This window comes from Lates calcarifer, linkage group LG19, assembly GCF_001640805.2.
Source record: "Lates calcarifer isolate ASB-BC8 linkage group LG19, TLL_Latcal_v3, whole genome shotgun sequence".
Taxonomy (NCBI): domain Eukaryota; kingdom Metazoa; phylum Chordata; class Actinopteri; family Centropomidae; genus Lates; species Lates calcarifer.
Genome location: NC_066851.1, coordinates 15,999,411 through 16,016,644, shown reverse-complemented (window position 1 = coordinate 16,016,644; position 17,234 = coordinate 15,999,411). Strand labels below are relative to the sequence as shown.

Below are 17,234 nucleotides of genomic sequence, written 5' to 3'. Positions count from 1 at the left end.
TGAATCTGAAGTTATATTCTGATGCAGAGGTTGATTTGATGGGGCTAAGAAGGGACCAAAAAAAGAACCCGGAGCATAATTGCACCCTTAATTGGCCCGTGAATCATCATCCCCAGACAGCTATTTTAGTTTATCCTCGCCCCTTTTGTCTTTCTTTGATTCCACGGGATGTCAGCATCACACCCACTCCCTCTATCCCCTCAGGAGAGTGGGGCGATATAGAATATAGAAATAAACTTCTCACTTTCCACCACTCTCTCTTCACGCACACAAAGGAGTGACATCATTCTGTCAGCAGGAGAAAATAGCATGCTTTCCATTGACATCACTCCACATCCCGTTGCTAGGAGACAGGGGAGTCAACATTAGTTACTATGGTGACTGCACTTCACCTTCAAAGCTCCTGACCTTTTTGGTTGTCTATGGTGGACTAGAATGTATGTGTGTACAAAACACGCAAGGCAAACTACGGCCCTGGTGTTGTGTAACACGAGCGTTCAAGGTCTTGTTGACTCATTCGCTGCGGTGTAGTGATTGTTACAGTGCAGTCTATATTAAAGCGCCGCCGAGACAATGTACAAGATGCCCTGCAGCAATTTAAACAGGCAGTGTGAAAACAGGAAAACCTACTGTCACAATTCCTACGCAATGCAGTATCATCACGCTATACAGTTGTCAACTGATGATACTGTCAATCTCATGACAGGAGCTATTACTTCACCCAAAGATCAAGTGAGTTGACAGGGTGCAGCAGAAAAAACATGTTCTAAGTTGACCATAAAACTTGAAAGAAGAATGTATGGAAACGTGAATGAGTTGATATAGTATATTTATTCAGATATATATTTTTTCCTTTAAGAGACTGACTTGTAACAGTGTCCACTGTGTTTACCTGAGGACAGTGACTTTAAAGAGGTCCAGCATCAGCGAGTGATTGTAAAATGAGCAACACAAAACAGCACAAGTGAACGAGTAATACATGTAAGATTCTAGCTGGTTCGGGAGTTTTAAATGGAGTGGAGGAAATGGATATAGTACCATGTTTGGTAAACTACAACATGCTGATGATAAAAAATTGTCAACACAGCTGATCACAGTGACTAGAAACAGCCCCTTTACACTGGAACTACAGGAGCTTCAGATTTATATAAACAGTCAACTTTCTACTGTGCGGTCAACGATGAAAGACATTTATCTCACAAAACAGGGTTGAAGTGGTCAGCTAGATCACACACTGCACAGTGTTACTGGAAACTGCTAGAGATTGTCCAAGACACAAATGTTTCCCAACTCCCAGAATTAACATGATTTGAAATGGACATTGAGCTCAGTGAGAGTCAGTGGCTAAGAGTCTGGTTCAAGCGCAACTCCAATCTTGTTTCAATTTCTGTCCTTTTTTGGCACAATTGGAGTAGCTTTCTCAGCTGTCACTTGCTAATTGAGATTAGCAGGCGCATCAATGCCAGTCCTCTAGAGAGTGACACAGGCAGAGGTGGGCATTACAGGGCTTTTTTGGATTAGGCTGAGTTCAGGGCCAGTTTTCCACTCCAAGTCTGGTCCTCTGTGCCACCCTGCACATCAAGGGGTAATGTTGTCCCAACAGGACATTCTTCCACCCCAGCACCACCCACATCCTGCCTCTACAAGGCATCCCTTCATTCCCAGAAAGGGCACAAAGCTCATCTGCTTCCATAGTTATCCAGACATAAGATCTCAGTCAGATCTTTGATCTTAATGAGTTGATGATTACAAGCGTTGTCTCAGCATGACCGCGGACAGCCATGCCAGCTGTGGGTGAAGCTACTCTTTCCTGACAAGACAGACTACATTCTGTTTGGTTACTTTTTTATGTCACGTCTGCTCTTCTCACCTTTGGCTTTTATGTGCAAAAGCTACTTGAGCAAACAAGCAGAATAACATATTTTATGTTTCAAGACCTATACGGTAATAAACATCACACAAGTTTTGTCTAAGGACTAACTGGGAAAAGTTAATTCCCCAGTCTGTATAAAAGGGTAATCATACCCAATAAAGGTAAACAATGATACATATATACCTGCATACTCCTTAATAATTCTCTGGGAACTACACCTGTTCTTTTGTTTCCTTGCATGAGACTGTTATTGGGAACTCATTCATTTAACTAGTCCCATCAGTCTAATCCAGCTAACTACAGTGCTGCTTTGAATATCGGTTAGAGTCAAGTCATCATATGTACAGGTGGTCTGTACTATGGCTCTGCTCCATAATTTATGACACTGATATAAAACCAATGGCAACATAGCATACAATAAAACCAGTTTCAAGGATGGCAACAGTATAAAAAATACTAACAGCATTGTTTCATGACACACTGAGGTTGCAAACAACCATAACAAACAACATAAAACGAATAAAATGCACTGACAGCAAGCTAATAAACCGTAATTATACAAGGAGAGAAATACAGGGCGGGTGACACATCATGTATGATGAATTCCTTGAACCCAAAAGACAACAAAACATTCCTCTTATTTTTTTTTTTCCCCCAAAAGGTAAGCCCTCTCCACTGAAGCCATGCATATCATCAGGAGGTACACTCATTACTACTCCCTTTCTAAGGCATGGAGCTCTGGACTGGATCCCTTGGAGGGACCCACTAGCCCTCTGGACTGAACAGGCCAAGACAAGTCCTCAGTGTCCTTGCTGAGCATGGGTGATAACATGTCATTGTCCAGTCAACCCTGTCTTCCATCCTCACTGCATCTTCCCATCCAGCACCTTATTCTTGTCACCCACGTCAGCAGCCATCGACTTCCAGTATCGATGGCAGGCCAACTCCAGCAGCTCCAGCCCCCCAACCAGCTTCTGCTGAGCCATATACACTCCAACCATGACCAGGAAATAGAGCCTGAACGGGGCCCACAGCCACAGGCCAGTGAAGCACAGAGCAATGAAGCTGCTCCAATACAGCAGTGAGGCAGCTTTGATCAGAGCCACTCGCAGCTCTGACTTACAAGGTGGCACACGTGCAACACCGTCCCTGTCGAAGCCCCGGGGCTGGCCTGAGTAGAAGTCACGGAGACGGACCTCCTTCTCGGCCCAGCGATCTCGACACCAGGACTCTAGGTCTGAGGAGGAGGAGGGCAGGGAGGCCACTGGGTAGCGGCGGACGTGGAAGTGGATCTCACGCGGGAAAAGCCCCAGGATGAGGTGGCGTTCTGTTTGAGGGATGTTCTTGGGGTAGGCCACTGTAATGTCATGGACGGCATCCAGGTTGTCTCCTAGGACATGATTTTTAAATGGTCAATTGTAAATAACATAATTGTTTGATGAGAGAAAAGCAAGACATGATTTAGACTCCAAAAATATCAACTTTAAACAATATTTAAAAAACTTCACTTTCAATAGTCAAAACTACTTAACAGTTCTAACTTAATGTAAACTGAAATTCCAGACATGACACTACAGGAAGACTTAATATTATCCCTTTTCCACATCCACACTGGTTATTCAAACCGTGTTACGCACCCTTCCAAATCCCAGCTCTTAACTCAAGTACATATGTACCTGTAATTATCCAGGGGGCTTAGAGCTTTAGAGCCTCTCTCTGCCTTCAAAAACCACCATGAGCTCTATACCATCATCAGTGAACTACAGTGCCCTTACGACACACAGGGAGAGTTGAATGAAATATCAAGTGGACAGGATGACACCTGCCAGCGCCTGCTTCTGTACAGCTCAGCTCTACCACAGTAAAAATAGAGCTCAGAGGGGCACAGCGGACTTGGACAAAGACAACATGCACAGCATGTCTGTCAGTGGTGCATGGAGAGGGTGAGGAGAATTAGCTAAGTCTGATGACATCACACTGATTCACAACACCTGCTTGGAGAGTTAGTGCCAAGCTCAGCATCCAGGGTGGGTGTGGGTGAGACGGCAGGGCCAGAGGTGGTATTTAAGAACTCTGGAGACCTGCCAGAATTAGCTCATAGGGAAACATGAGAATCTCAGGGGTGTTGTAATGGCTGGCAGCAGGATGAAACATAGGTCTAAAACTCTGACGAATAACAGGTATGATCTCTCTTTTACAAACAGTCTCAGTGGAATAACTTCAGTCATCATGGCGTCACGTCATTTTCCACTGTTGATAAAATATTTCCATAATAATGGCAGGCTTTGTGTCCTACTTACTTTCCTTGCAGCCAAATAATGCTAATTCTGTAAATGAGTTAACACATTGTACATGTTTGCTGTTTGACTGCCAACCATCCACAATATTTTTGGCAGATTTATAAGTAGACCACTGCCATGTTTAATGTAAACATAACACAATTTCAGAAACTGTTGATGTGGATCACAGCTAACCTTTTCGTAGTCTGTCCACGATAAAGGTGAATCCAGTGGTTCGGGGATGCAGCACGTAGTCAAATTTTGGCAAGTTGTTCTGGGCAGCAAACGCATCACTCTTTGCTCTTGTATTTTCTGCATGAGACACAGAGTAATAAATAGCAAAAATAACAGTATATCCTTATAAAAATAGCAGCAATAATAATAACAATGATGCTGGTTACAGGATATGACTACATTTATGAAGTACATCCTCCAGTGACAAATGCTAACACATTTGCAAAAACCAGAGGGGTACATAAACACAGGAAAGATGAGTGTTTATTAACCAAACATTCTTCAGGAACTTGTTACAGGAACATGTAAACTATAGCATGACTCATTAGTCATATTATGTAACAAGTGGCTCCTTTGGACAGACTTGTAGTACAAAAGAACTATGGACAGACCTGTGCTGATCAGGTCTCTGCTCTAACAACTATCTAACTTGTCATTTTTATACAACCTTTCAGTTAGTTCACACTAGCTCCACAAGCTTCATAAAGGGTTAATTTGTCGAAGGTCTTAACAGCATCCGAAACACAATGCTGTAGATGGAGGTCTGAATGTGTGTCTCTAGACTATGTAAAGAACAGGACAACGTCTGCATAAGACGTCAGGAACATACTGTATACATCCTCTTGTTTCTTGCGTCAAATTAAGCTTTGAGGTTTAAGAGGATTAAACGCAGACGGGTACACAGGTGCCAACACAACATCAAAAGTGAAACAATCTTTAAAGCCTGAAAAGCTTCTGGCCAATTATGATGTAACTACACTGGACCCCTCATGACATCATGATATGTAAAGAGAAGTTAAGCTTCCCCTAGTAAAGCTACTCGGGACTTTGACTGGCTTAATTGTGATCCGAAAGGGCTTTAGACACTGGTGTCACTGTTGCATGGATTGAAAGATCAGAGCATTCTTGCAGAAATGACTGTGTGGTGTGTGCGTCAAGGGATTTGGCTATGCCTTATCACTCTGAAATTGTGTTTGCATAACAATGTCAGTGCAAAGGCGTAAGACAGGTGTAGGGCCGCAGCGAACTCTGGAAACTGGTTGGTGGGCAAATACATACTGAGAATAACAACCGAAATGTGGGCAAACTGTCGCATGAATGGAGGGAGTAATGCATTCTGTATTTCTCACCAGTGAGGTCTGTGCCCTCTGGGAACAGCAGCAGCTGCAGAGGCTCTCTGATGTCACAGAAGTAGTCCAGCATGTTCTCCAAGTGCTTCTTGTCCTCCTCCCAACGACGCTGAATAAAAACGAAGCAGGCCACCTGCATCGCCCAGCCTGGAAAACATGTACAAAGTCTTTACATATGTAACTGATTACTTCTCATGTGCAACTGATTCTCAAAGCAGACAGAAAACTATGTTTCTCAGGAAACGTCCTTGTGAGATCTGAGACTGGGCCTTTTTTGTACCTGTGCTCTGTAATAAAGTAATAGTTTGCAGTAATATATTTGAAGAAATGCCATGCAAAGCATATATTATATGACTGTGTTTATGGGCAGGGCACCAGCTGTATACCTACCAAAGCCAGGCACAGCTTTGAGGGCAGCCTTGAGGCAGATCTTCTCCAGACGAAGGTAGCTGTACCTTAGCAGACAACACCAAAGGAACATCCAGTCCAGGCGCGTACGGTGGTTCATGATGATCACACTGCGCTCCCCAGGAACGAAACCATCACCTGTTATTACCACCTTCACCCCAAATACCAGCTCTAGCAAGGACTAAAGAGGGGAGAGTGGTGGGAATGGATGGAGGACAAAAGATAAAAGTGCAAGAGGAGGATGAATGGAAAGAACAGCGAGGGTGAGATTGAGGGAAAAAAGTGAGATCAAGGGAAAAGAGGAAAAAAAGAGAAAAGATTTTAAAAAGGATGTAGAGGGAGAGAGGAGGGACTGGGAAGAGGAAAGGTGGTGAGATGAATTTAAGAGAGAGAAAAAGAGTCAGATAAAAATAAAATAAATAAGGCGATCAATTCATAGGGTTACTGTAAACAAGATTTGCATAATTGTTCTCAAGGGCAATCTGAATAAATGAAGTGTACTTCTGACAAAAATAAAATCTGATTAAATAGGGAGGCATAAATAAGGGTGAGATGACACAGATTATCATGACTCTGTCCAACACAGGTGACTTGAGACCATCTGGCACCCACAGAAGCAGGCTAAGTAAAGGCTAGTCTGGTGTACACACCACAGGAAGGGTGAGCCAGGTAGCAACGACGCGATCCGTGATCCAGCGGTACCAAGCCGGAGACAGCAGCATGAGGGGCAGAACTGGACCCAGCATGAAGACACTCCCAAAGAAACTACCCAAAAACAGGGTCACCACAAAGTACAGGCCCCGCACAGACACAGCCATCTGTGGAGAGATGAATGAGACAATATTAGCTTGAGTATAAGTCACAGCTAGATAAATGAAGTGGTCTTAAGCAGTCAAAGCATGAACTAAAGTTGTTTTAGTAAGAAGGGGGTAAAAAAAAGAAAGAAAAGAAAGGAAAAGTTGTTTATGGAATTTATTCCTGACTTGTATCTCCACTATGGAAAGGAGCTGAAGTGGAGCAACTCAACATGAAACAAACAAGATTATCAACACTCTCATCAATAGCAAAGCCTGCTGGTCTCTAGTTCTTCTGACATATTTTCCCACAAACAGTGGAAAATCCAGGGCAGACATTCCTGGCGTGGAATGTAAATAGGAGAACCTTTCTGACTGTGGGTAACAAATTATGAGTGCATGGTCACTAAATCAAGTGTGGCTGTGGCCTTGAAATGATTTGCTGAATGTACAGTCTGTACAGTAGCATAAACTTTGAGGCACCTTTTCTGACAATCTTAACATAATAGATTTTAATTTTTTAATTTTTCATTTTTTCAAGTACTGTAAAATGGGACTAAGTGTTAGCAATATGACGATATACTGTATACCATGAGAATAAATGCCATACTGCTGTGCTGTACTGTGCTGAGCTATTTTGCTAAACTGTGGTAGCCATCTCCTCCTATCTTCCTATATTTTCCAGAAAATCTATTTTCAGTTTATGATACTGGGATGTAAAATACAGATATACTGGGAGAGAGGATTTCATCCATATTGCTCACTCCTACCTCGAACAGTACAGGAAATGTGGTGGTTGTCTCTAACCAAGTATAATCGAAAGCAAAGTGTAAAGCAAATGAGAGTGTGCAAAGTGACACTCGGCTTGATAGCTTAAAATACAAAAGAACAAAGCCTTCATAGCGGATCTATTTCTATAGTGGAGGAGCACCAGCCAGCACCTAAAGCTGTTATCGTTGACAGCCTGTGACCCTGGTATTAGTAATACATGATAACGAACTAATGAAGGTACAATTGAACTGATGAACTACATCTTTATTGTGCTTTGATAAAGACATGAAAGATTTGATAACAACTCTAGTTTGATAATTACCCTTATGAGTCATCAAAACCCTGTGCATTATTCAGGCTTATGTAAGCATTACTAAGCAATTTTGAAAAAAGCTGATGTAATAACTGCTTTGAAATAAGCAGACATAACACAAACAGCTTAGACAGCAGCACTCTGGATGATTGTAAAGGGAAAACATTTACGTAAACACTGGTTAAATGTGTTTGTAACAGTAGCTGCAACATAGCAGAAATACCATGTGGTTATTAGATCCCTGAGGGAAGTGAACTGAACCTGTAATCCTGAAATTTAAAGACATGTAACAGGACCTTTAATTGCTCGTGACATATCTGATCAGTTTAAAGGGGCTCATCTGGATAACCAAAGGTGATCCCTTGTCATTTCAGTGACATCAGTGGTGACCACTTGAGCTTCCAAATGTTACATGCGTTTTCTCTCAAAAATCCTATGGTAAACTATGGTACACCCAGCATAAATATTTTAACTTATTTTCCTGATTACTTCCCTTCTAGGGACTGTGTCCTTGATTGACATCTCCCTCACTGTCCTGTTCATCTTGCTGCACCTGCTTTGTTGTACCTCATTAGTACATGAACTTTTGGTGACCTTGTGTAGTTCCTAGTGTGGCTCCACCAGACCTGAGAGGAGGTCTAATTAGCCTGAATTTAAAACACCTGTGTGAGTGTGCAGAGCCTTTAAAAAGTAACCAAATAGCCACTAAGTAAGGTCAAACTGAGTGCCTAAAAAAACCAATGTATTTCCATTTAATCAAACTAAAAACATCCAAATCTAAGGCAAAGGGATGAATAACACACCTCAAAATGCCCTTGAGCAAATAATTTAAATGTCAAATGTTTTTGATGTGCTGCACCTTTACATGCTGAGACACTGGTGATGAAAGCCTATGTAAATACACCTAATTTGAACAGTCAAAGTCTCTACTCATGCAAGTTCAATTCAGATCTAGTTCTGGATCTAGTTTGTATGACTATATGAAAAAGAAATGCATGTCAATTAAAATAACCTTGACAAATGGTTAACATTCACTCACAGTTTATTACTAAAGTTAAAGAGAGGTTGAAAGGGGAAATACAGCGAGTGCTGATCTGATTACACCTCAGCCTTGCTGACGCAGAAAGTCTGAGCTGATGCTACAAGGAGCTATTTCATCTAGCAGGTGTTTTCTTCTTTTAAGTGAACTGCAGCTCACACCTTTCCACCTCAATTACGGTTATGATTGCACAAGCCTTCAGTTCAGACTACCTGCCCTCAATGCTCCCATCATCTTGCACTCATTGACAACCTCCTGTGGAACCATGACGCAGCAAGTCTCACAGCAGTGAGTGACCACAGTGGCTGAAGGTGCGTTTAAAAAAAAATGCAAGTGTGTTTGCGTGCATGATTATGCTGGCAATAAGGGTTTAAGGGTTACTGGCTCTAACAACGGAAAATGTGAGGCATGAGAGAGGTGAGGAAACAGGCTTGCTCAGCACAATTGCCACAATTAGGCTATGTCCCCACGCACAGAAAAAACACACCCTTGGGTGGCTGCTGGAACAATCAGACAAGCCAATTCATACATGCAGCATACAGGCATGACACACCTGGAGCAAGAGATGTGAGAATTATGAACACTGAAGTGTTAAATAAACATGTTTTTCTTCCGCTTGGTATGGGTACCAGGGACGCAAGACTATTTATGTAAGGCATCCACGGAAACGCTTTTGTTTTCATACTCCAAGGCTAGTACCCCTTGTGAGTTTGATTTAGCCCCATCCATCTGGGTTGGTTTAACATTTATTTAATCACCATAGTAATGATCCTGAGAGCACTTCCCCAAACACACCACCACAGGCAATGCACAGCATACTCCTCATAGTCCAAGTCTGAATTCTCTGGCAATCATTTTACATTCCTCACTTTAAGCCAAGACCAGACATCCCAACAGAGCAAAGCAGAGTGAAGAGGTCAAGCGTGTCTAGGCTAAACAATGTGCTTAAGTGGTGTGTGTATGTGTGTGTAAGAGAGGGAAGAAAGAAAGAGAGGAAGGCTGAAATAGATAATTAAACTGCAAATAGATTTAAGTGCAGGTCTATTTTTTGATCTTAAGGGCACTTGGAGAGACCAAGTCTCCTCCAGAAATACTCCGCAGTAACTCTCAAACTTGCTATTGCCTAACCACTCCTTTTAAAAACTGATTCAATTTCTTGTAAACTTACATAACTTTTGGCCATCCTTTTGCCAAACAGACAGGCAAAATAGGAATAGAATTAAAATAAGTTCAAAAAAGAGGAATGAAACACAGTAAGACTCTTTGGGACACATTTAGAGCTGCAACAATAACTATTTTGATAAGCAACACATAGTTGCTTGTTTCACAAATGTGATGATCTGCTGTGTTTCTTGCAACATTTCTGATCGGAAAATGTTTAAGCTTTACAAGCTGTGATATATCATCGTGGGTTTTGAGAATTATCAGAGGGCACTGTTAATTACTTACTGACATTTTATAATGAAATCAATTCATTGAGAAAACCTGTGGTTGCAGCTAAACAACCTCTGTGAATAGCTGAGTAACATTTGGAAAGGTTAACACAGGGTGAGATGATGAGGTTCTCATCAAGTTAGACATTGGTTGTCAGGAGTCACTATTCCCTAACAATGCCCTTTACTGACAAAAAAATGTAATAAAGCTTGTCACCTACAGATCTGACAGTAATTACAGTGGAAACAAGACTTAGATCATGCATTAGATCAAGAAGAAATTTTGATCACATACTGTCATACACTCTGACAGTATCTGAGTGTATGAGCATGTGCCTGAATTAGCCCATAAAACCTATAGATAAGAAATGGGCTTGGGAGCAAGGTGTACGCCAGTGTCTGCGTCGCGGGCCTTCTCAATCTACCTTCTCAATCAATTCAATAACGCAAGGCATTTTCTGTGATTAAATCAGCCCGCTTTAGGAACCGCGGACTAAATAAACCACGCCTCATAGATGCAATCTAATCAAGATTTAGGAGTAGCTATTGTACCATTATTTATAGTACACGCGTTTTCCATTACCCGGGGTGGGGCAAAGAAGGAGCAAGGACTTTAACCAGACGGACAACACGGATTAGCCAAAGTTTAACTTTAAACTAAGCGGTCACATAAACCGGTCTTCAACGAGATGTGCCATGGTCTATCTGTAAATAATCGTCTCTTCAGTTAGCATGTTGCCTCGTAAATAATTACTTCGCCTAATCTTACATGCAAATAAGCGACAAGCAGTGGTGAGATAAAGTATGAAAGCTAGCCTAATACAAAGCTAACGTAATGACAACATACTGGACGTGTTGAGTTTGTCTTAACGACCATGACAAACTGAGAGCAGCATTGGTAAATGTTATCACCTAAATAACTTTAACTTGGAAACTTAGTTCAACTTTAGGTTGTGCTGTCGATAAAATAACGATGGCCTATGATGCTCACTTGGAAGCACTAGCTGATGAGGCTACATGCTGTCAGTGTTAAGTCTTTGACTGCAGTGCAGGTTACAGTCGGGCTACTTGCCATTAACAACCAAGCTGACACAAACAACAACATGAAAGCTAACTTAGCAAGCCATAAAACACAAGCAAGCACATGTTAGCCAACGTTATCTCGCCTGTTTGGCTAATGCACAAACTGCTGTCAAACACTCACTACATACTGTTGGATGACAATATACCCACCTTTAGTGTTTTTTTCTCCCGAATTAAAGTTTGTTTTGGGATGAGCTAGCTACGTTAGCTCCAGTGAATCCAAACACTCGGTTGCGACATAGCAACTCAGCAGGCTAGCCTAGCAGCTTGCTAACGTGAGCTAACTGACAAAGCTTATCAACAACTGCGTTACCGGTCGTCAAAGCTGGCGCCCGTCGTGAGATATATAGCCGAGCCAGACAAACGAACCCCGACAAATGTCGCTGTCTTTGAGTACCTATACTCAGTAAAACTGCAGCAAAAGTGTAGCAGCCTTACCGTCTTGCTAACGCGACCTCTCAACTTGTCACCTCTCACCTGTCCTTACGCTCAGACGTCAACAGGGGGTGTTGTTTATGCAAACCGCAGTCATCGAGTCGGTGACAGCAAACCGCAGAAACAGTATGTGGAGCAAAACTTGCCATAGTGTATCCTCATGCAGAACGCTTTGTAGATTTCACATGCTGATAGTTACTATGGTTTGTATATTTATTATATATTAAGCAGTAGTCAAAATATCATGAAAATCATGAACACATGAAGCGCCAGTGGAAAGAAAAAACCCAATGCTTGTACCAGTGGTGGTACTCAGATCTGTGACTCATCAATTGTATCATTCAAAATCTTACCAAAATAAATTACTAAGGTAAAAAATTTGAGTAGAAGCCTATATGTGAATTGTATTACTTTATATAGTTTGTTTGCATTTGCATCATCATCATCATCATTATTGTTGTAGCTTATAGGGATGACGCTACCTTTGACTACTTAATATTGTTGGGAAATAAAATCTTTAATAGTTTATCATATTTTAGAGTTTGATCACAAGTTAATCTACAAAGTAAATTGTACCTATATCTCTCAGATAAATGTAGTGGAGTAAAAAGGACATTTCCCTTTAAAAATGTGGTGGAGGAGAAGAAGAACAATGTAGCATAAAATGGCAATTCTCAAAGAGTAACATGAAGCAGCTGAGCTTTTCAAGCTCAGCGCATAATATACAAAACAATTACACCAGATAAAGTCAACAAGCCTCTTGTATGTGAGGCCAAAAAAAATGTAATTACTGCAGTTAATCCATCACAGCATCATTATTTAAATTAACTTTTTAGAATTATTGTAATTTATCCAGTTAACTAAATAAAATCATTTAAATCATTAATACAGGTCAACAATGAACAAGCTGAGAAGAAGTTCATCATTCACAGCTTTTGGTTTAAAGAGTGAATTAGTAGTAGACCCTGCTTACTTAATTTCAGTTTAAACTTTGCAGTGGTAAATGTCTGTAAACACTGATACCTGTAGTTCATACTTAGCTTTTGTAACTACTTTTACACTCACTAATCCTCTTTTCAGAGCTCATGAGGTTTTGCTTAAGTTGCGGTGTTCCTCCCCAAGATCCCTGTGTTAATAATATGTCAGAACTCATTCAAATCTCAAGCATGGTATTCATGATATACTTCTTGACTGAGTCCCCCCAACATAGCCTTTTAAAGTAGTGTAAATCCTAGCATGTGTCATTTGTTTCTTTTACCCACAGTTATGGGCTGTTCTACTGTTACAAATTACCTCAGCATTCAGTGATGTGTGAGTGCGTAGCTTGGTCAATGTGTCTGAGTGTATCCAAGCATTCACATGTACTCTCTTGCGTGTACGTATGTGTGTGTGTGTGGTGAGTGAGGTAGAGAAGGACTGACAGACAGGGTAAAAGAGAGAGTGCACTTAGTCAAACTCAAGACTTTTCCATGACCTGCTCCCTGTGGCATGCACTCTATCTGAGAGACTGAGTGAACTGTATAGCTTTATCAGTATAAACTCCTCAAGGGTCAACGCATCACTTCAGAGGGGAGCGGAAAAAGTTTGAAACAGGCTCTCTCTTTTTTTTTTTTTTTTTGGTACCAACTCACCAAAGATTAATGATGCCTGTCTAAAATAATTCAGCAGAAGCAACATGATCAGGTACTCCTAATCATATCCCCTTTAAGAATTCCAAATATCTAGGCCCTCTGGTAAGAATCACAGTTATTTTAATCCATGAAAAACATAAAACATTTTCACTTAAGTTATTGTTGCTGATAAAGATGACACAGGAGGTGAGCCAAGTTAAATGCAATGGGTGAAGGTTTGGATCAAATTAACAGATAAATGTAGAGAACAGCAAGGTTAATTCATGTTAGACATGCCATTCCACTTATGCAAGTCCACATGAGAGAGAGAAACGGAGTGACTTTTTTCGGGCATTGTACACTGTGTTTTGGTTGATTTTGAATGGAGTCTGTTGATAGCACTTTAACAAGGCTTTATTGAAAAAAGAACTCATGCAGTTTGTTTTTTCAGAACATTCTTGCCTCTAATGACCTTCGCTGTGCTTTTTTTGGTAGTTCAAAGAAGGGGCATGGATGATTTAACGTGAGTCTTCTTCGCTTTCAGTTCACTTCCTCTTCAGGTTGACGGCACGTCTCACCCTCGCACTTTCAACGGCACATGACATTCCTGTGTTTTTTGTTTGTTTGTTTTTGACCATAGCCCCAATTTTGCATCCTAATTTCTGTGTGTTTATCTCCATCTGTGTCCCCGGTCCTATTCCCCTCTCTCTTTCTTCTCTTTTTTCCACTCTGGTCTCTGAGGAATAAGGATTAGAGTGGCAGAGCCATAAGATGTCTATTTTTATCAACAACAGCCTATGGAAGAGCAGCAGACTGTGGCTTAGCACATTAACACACAAACTTACAGTATAAAAGCAGATGCTAGCAGACTTGTATTGATCAAAGCTTTAAAAGCTTGAGGATGAGATGGTGACGCACCTTACATCACCCTGTTAAATATGAGTCCCATGGTGCTCAGACTCATCCATCCAAATATGCGCTTATAGCTGCGAGTCCAGCAGTTGCATTATGTCTGCCAAGACTGGTCCACACACGTGCAGGTACACAGAGCAGTTTGGCAGAGTATTGAGTGTGCTCGACTCTGATTAATTGTGGAGCTGTGGAGGCTTTGTTTTGAATAGCAATCACTGCTCTGTGCTCCTCAGTTCTGGATTGGTGTATCAGACGGCGCTGTGGGGTTTTCAAATGTCAAATACATTCAGGGGAAGGACAGATTACAACAAAATGATTTGCCTCGCTGACTTCCAGAAGTCTCATGCAATTTTTTCCATCCATGCTGTTTGTAAAGTCATTTGGAAAGTACATTAGTTAAATTTTATGAGGGCATAATGACACTGAGAGCGTTTCCAAGTGTCATTTTTGCTATGGCTGCATTTCCACGAACTTTATCTCACTAAGTCTTATCTAAGTTGGCCACAAAAGAGACAATCGGTCTGTGATTTACCCATGTTACACTGTCGGTGTGCTTTATGCTTTACCTCCTCAACATCCTCCTGTTTCCTTCCCTGACTCCTTCACCTTTTAATCCTTCCTCCTTGTTGTATGCCTCTCGGCGTATCTTATTCTAGCTCTTCTCTTGTTGACAGTGCCAGATATGTGTCCACGCTCGGTGGGCCGTCTCCAGACAGGTTATAAATAACAAGCAGAGTTTTTGCCTCATGTCCTGAGAGCTCTACTTTCTTCTCACACTTGAGGAACCATGGGAAAAGAATCTTTCCCTTACGCACATGGCACTCATAATAACAGACACGGTTATACATAAAACCTCCTCGCACATGCACCCATTTGTGCGCTTTGCACAAACACACAGAGAGACTTATGCATGCACACACAGAATAAACAGCGTTGGCTTATACAGTAAGGTTGCAGCACTAGAATAGCAAGGTTATAGGAACAGGGGCACCGTTTACAATGAAACGTTAACTGAAATTACATAACCTGCACTGTGGGAATGCAGAGTACATTTCTACTGTCATGTAAGTATGGGAAACTTGCTGAAACAACAGAATGGGATAAAAGTCTGGGACTGCGAAAAATAGAAAGAACAAGAAAACATTGGAGAGAGAAGTAAAATGAGGGGAGGGAGTGGAAAAAGAGTTCATCGGATAAGCATTATTTTTTTCCTCTTGACATACAAGACCGGAGCGGGGGTGGGGTGCGGGTTATGTTATGGGTAGATGAAGGAGTTGGTGTGAGTTTATGTGTAGAGGAGTGACAGTGAAACAGTGTTAATGTGGACTATAGTTGGGAGTCAGGGAGAATTCAGGGGTTGGCAGGTCAGACTCTGCTGACACACTGGGATCAGTGATGGGATTGTTTCCATCGGAAAGAATTCCAAGAATGAGCTAGAAGAGCTATCAGTGACTTCACTCAGAGGACTCTGACAACGGTTTTAATACATAGCCAGGCACACACGCTCTCACACGCATTTAAAGATACCATGTCTCATGCCAGCAGTGGTGTGCAAGACACCCTGTGCCACCGAGTGCCTACTCATCTTGCCAGCTGCAAAATGAATGCTGTCAACTCTGACCACCAGCAGGGTAGTTAAGGGGCAGATTTACAGTGTAAAGAAATTACTTTTACCCAAGAGTTAAATCAGATAAAATGGTCAAAATCTTTGGTGAGGTGAACTGAATGCAATTTAAGAGTAAAGACTTAGAAAACAAATCAAATTTTATTTCCTATAATATAAAGTAGTCAGCACTAAATAAGCAACAATCCAATTTAAAATTAGGAAAAAGCATGTGTAGGAGTTTGGAAAATATGCTTATTAATGTTCCTGTTGAGAGTTACATAAGAAGATTAATGACACTCATGTCAGTACAGTACATAAAGTTAGCGCCAGTAGACAACTAGCTTAGCTTAGCTTAGCAGTTTCTGTGCAGAAAAGTAAGACTTAACCTGTAAATTATTGCAATTTAGATGTGTTGGTAGACACACTATCGCAGATTAGTCCCCCTGCAGAGCCAGAATAGCTGTGTTCCCGTTTACAGTCTAAGCTCAGCTAACTGGCTGCTGGCACCAGCTAATTACTGTAACACAGATGTGAAACTTCTTATCTAATTCTCTGCAGGAAAGAAAATATGATAATTTCACAAAATATTAAAACTATTGTTTTTTTTAACACTCAAAAACTTGCCTTATCAGGACTGTGTGGTTGTGGTTTGAGCAGATTAGAATGATAGTGGCTTTATGCAAACAACTCAACAACTGTCACTGTGCTTAAAATGTGGGATTTGAGGAGCCAAATTGTAGATGACTGTACATAATTATTTCATGAATGTAAAAATATGTTGAACTCCTGTGAGCATTTCTCGATTCTTCAATCGAGTTTGATGGGGCAAGGATCATTTTAATCACTGTTACAGCCACTGTTATGGTCTTTCATTGCAAAAGTAAGGGACCTGAGTTAATCAGCTGAGAAGTAGCTGAAGACAAAGAGCTGAATATAAGACTCAAAATGTCTAAATGCCAAGGAAAGATGCTCCCAGGCTTCCTTTCATATCTCTTTCAGCCTCAAAAACACAGGACTTTATGAAAACTGAAGTATATTGTTTTCTCCAGCAATATTTCAAAGACGCCGCAAAGTTCAGAGGTTTCTGGCCGATGTCACATGATTCCATAGCTGGATGCAAGTTTGGTCCATCTCTCAAAGGACCGTGCCTAACTTCTTATGATATCTTCTTTCCATGATCTCATGACATTTTCCACTGAGATCAAGGAACGGTCGTTAAGAAAGGGACAAAGGACATTCGTTTTCGAGCCTATTCAGAATTTGCCACCGGCTCCCCGGGCCAGACGCGCTTGCTGCTGCTGACCACCACTATCA

At 41.3% G+C, this 17,234-nt stretch overlaps 1 protein-coding gene across 2 annotated transcripts; it reads right to left on the bottom strand.

The window, feature by feature from the left end:
• Window positions 1-812: 812 nt before the first annotated feature.
• On the bottom strand, window positions 813-11,870 carry lclat1 (lysocardiolipin acyltransferase 1). 2 transcript variants are annotated; one of them, XM_018663701.2, is made up of 6 exons: window positions 11,796-11,870; window positions 6,575-6,742; window positions 5,907-6,105; window positions 5,517-5,663; window positions 4,348-4,464; window positions 813-3,263 (listed from the first exon to the last, which is right to left on the bottom strand). In XM_018663701.2, the coding sequence occupies exons 2-6, from the start codon at window positions 6,740-6,742 to the stop codon at window positions 2,737-2,739; spliced, it is 1,158 nt and encodes a 385-aa protein (XP_018519217.1). In that variant the 5' UTR covers window positions 11,796-11,870; the 3' UTR covers window positions 813-2,736. The 2 variants fall into 2 exon arrangements, with proteins under 2 accessions (XP_018519217.1, XP_018519215.1); XM_018663699.2 differs by having other exon boundaries at window positions 11,508-11,854.
• Window positions 11,871-17,234: the final 5,364 nt, after the last annotated feature.

Coding starts and splice junctions, on each gene's coding strand:
- lclat1 (XM_018663701.2), bottom strand. CDS start 6,742: ATGGCTGTGTCTGTGCGGGGCCTGTACTTTGTGGTGACCCTGTTTTTG. Junction 5,664..5,906: donor CAAAGCTGTGCCTGGCTTTG/GTAGGTATACAG, acceptor CATGTTTTCCAG/GCTGGGCGATGCAGGTGGCC. Junction 3,264..4,347: donor CGTGGACAGACTACGAAAAG/GTTAGCTGTGAT, acceptor ATCATGTCCTAG/GAGACAACCTGGATGCCGTC.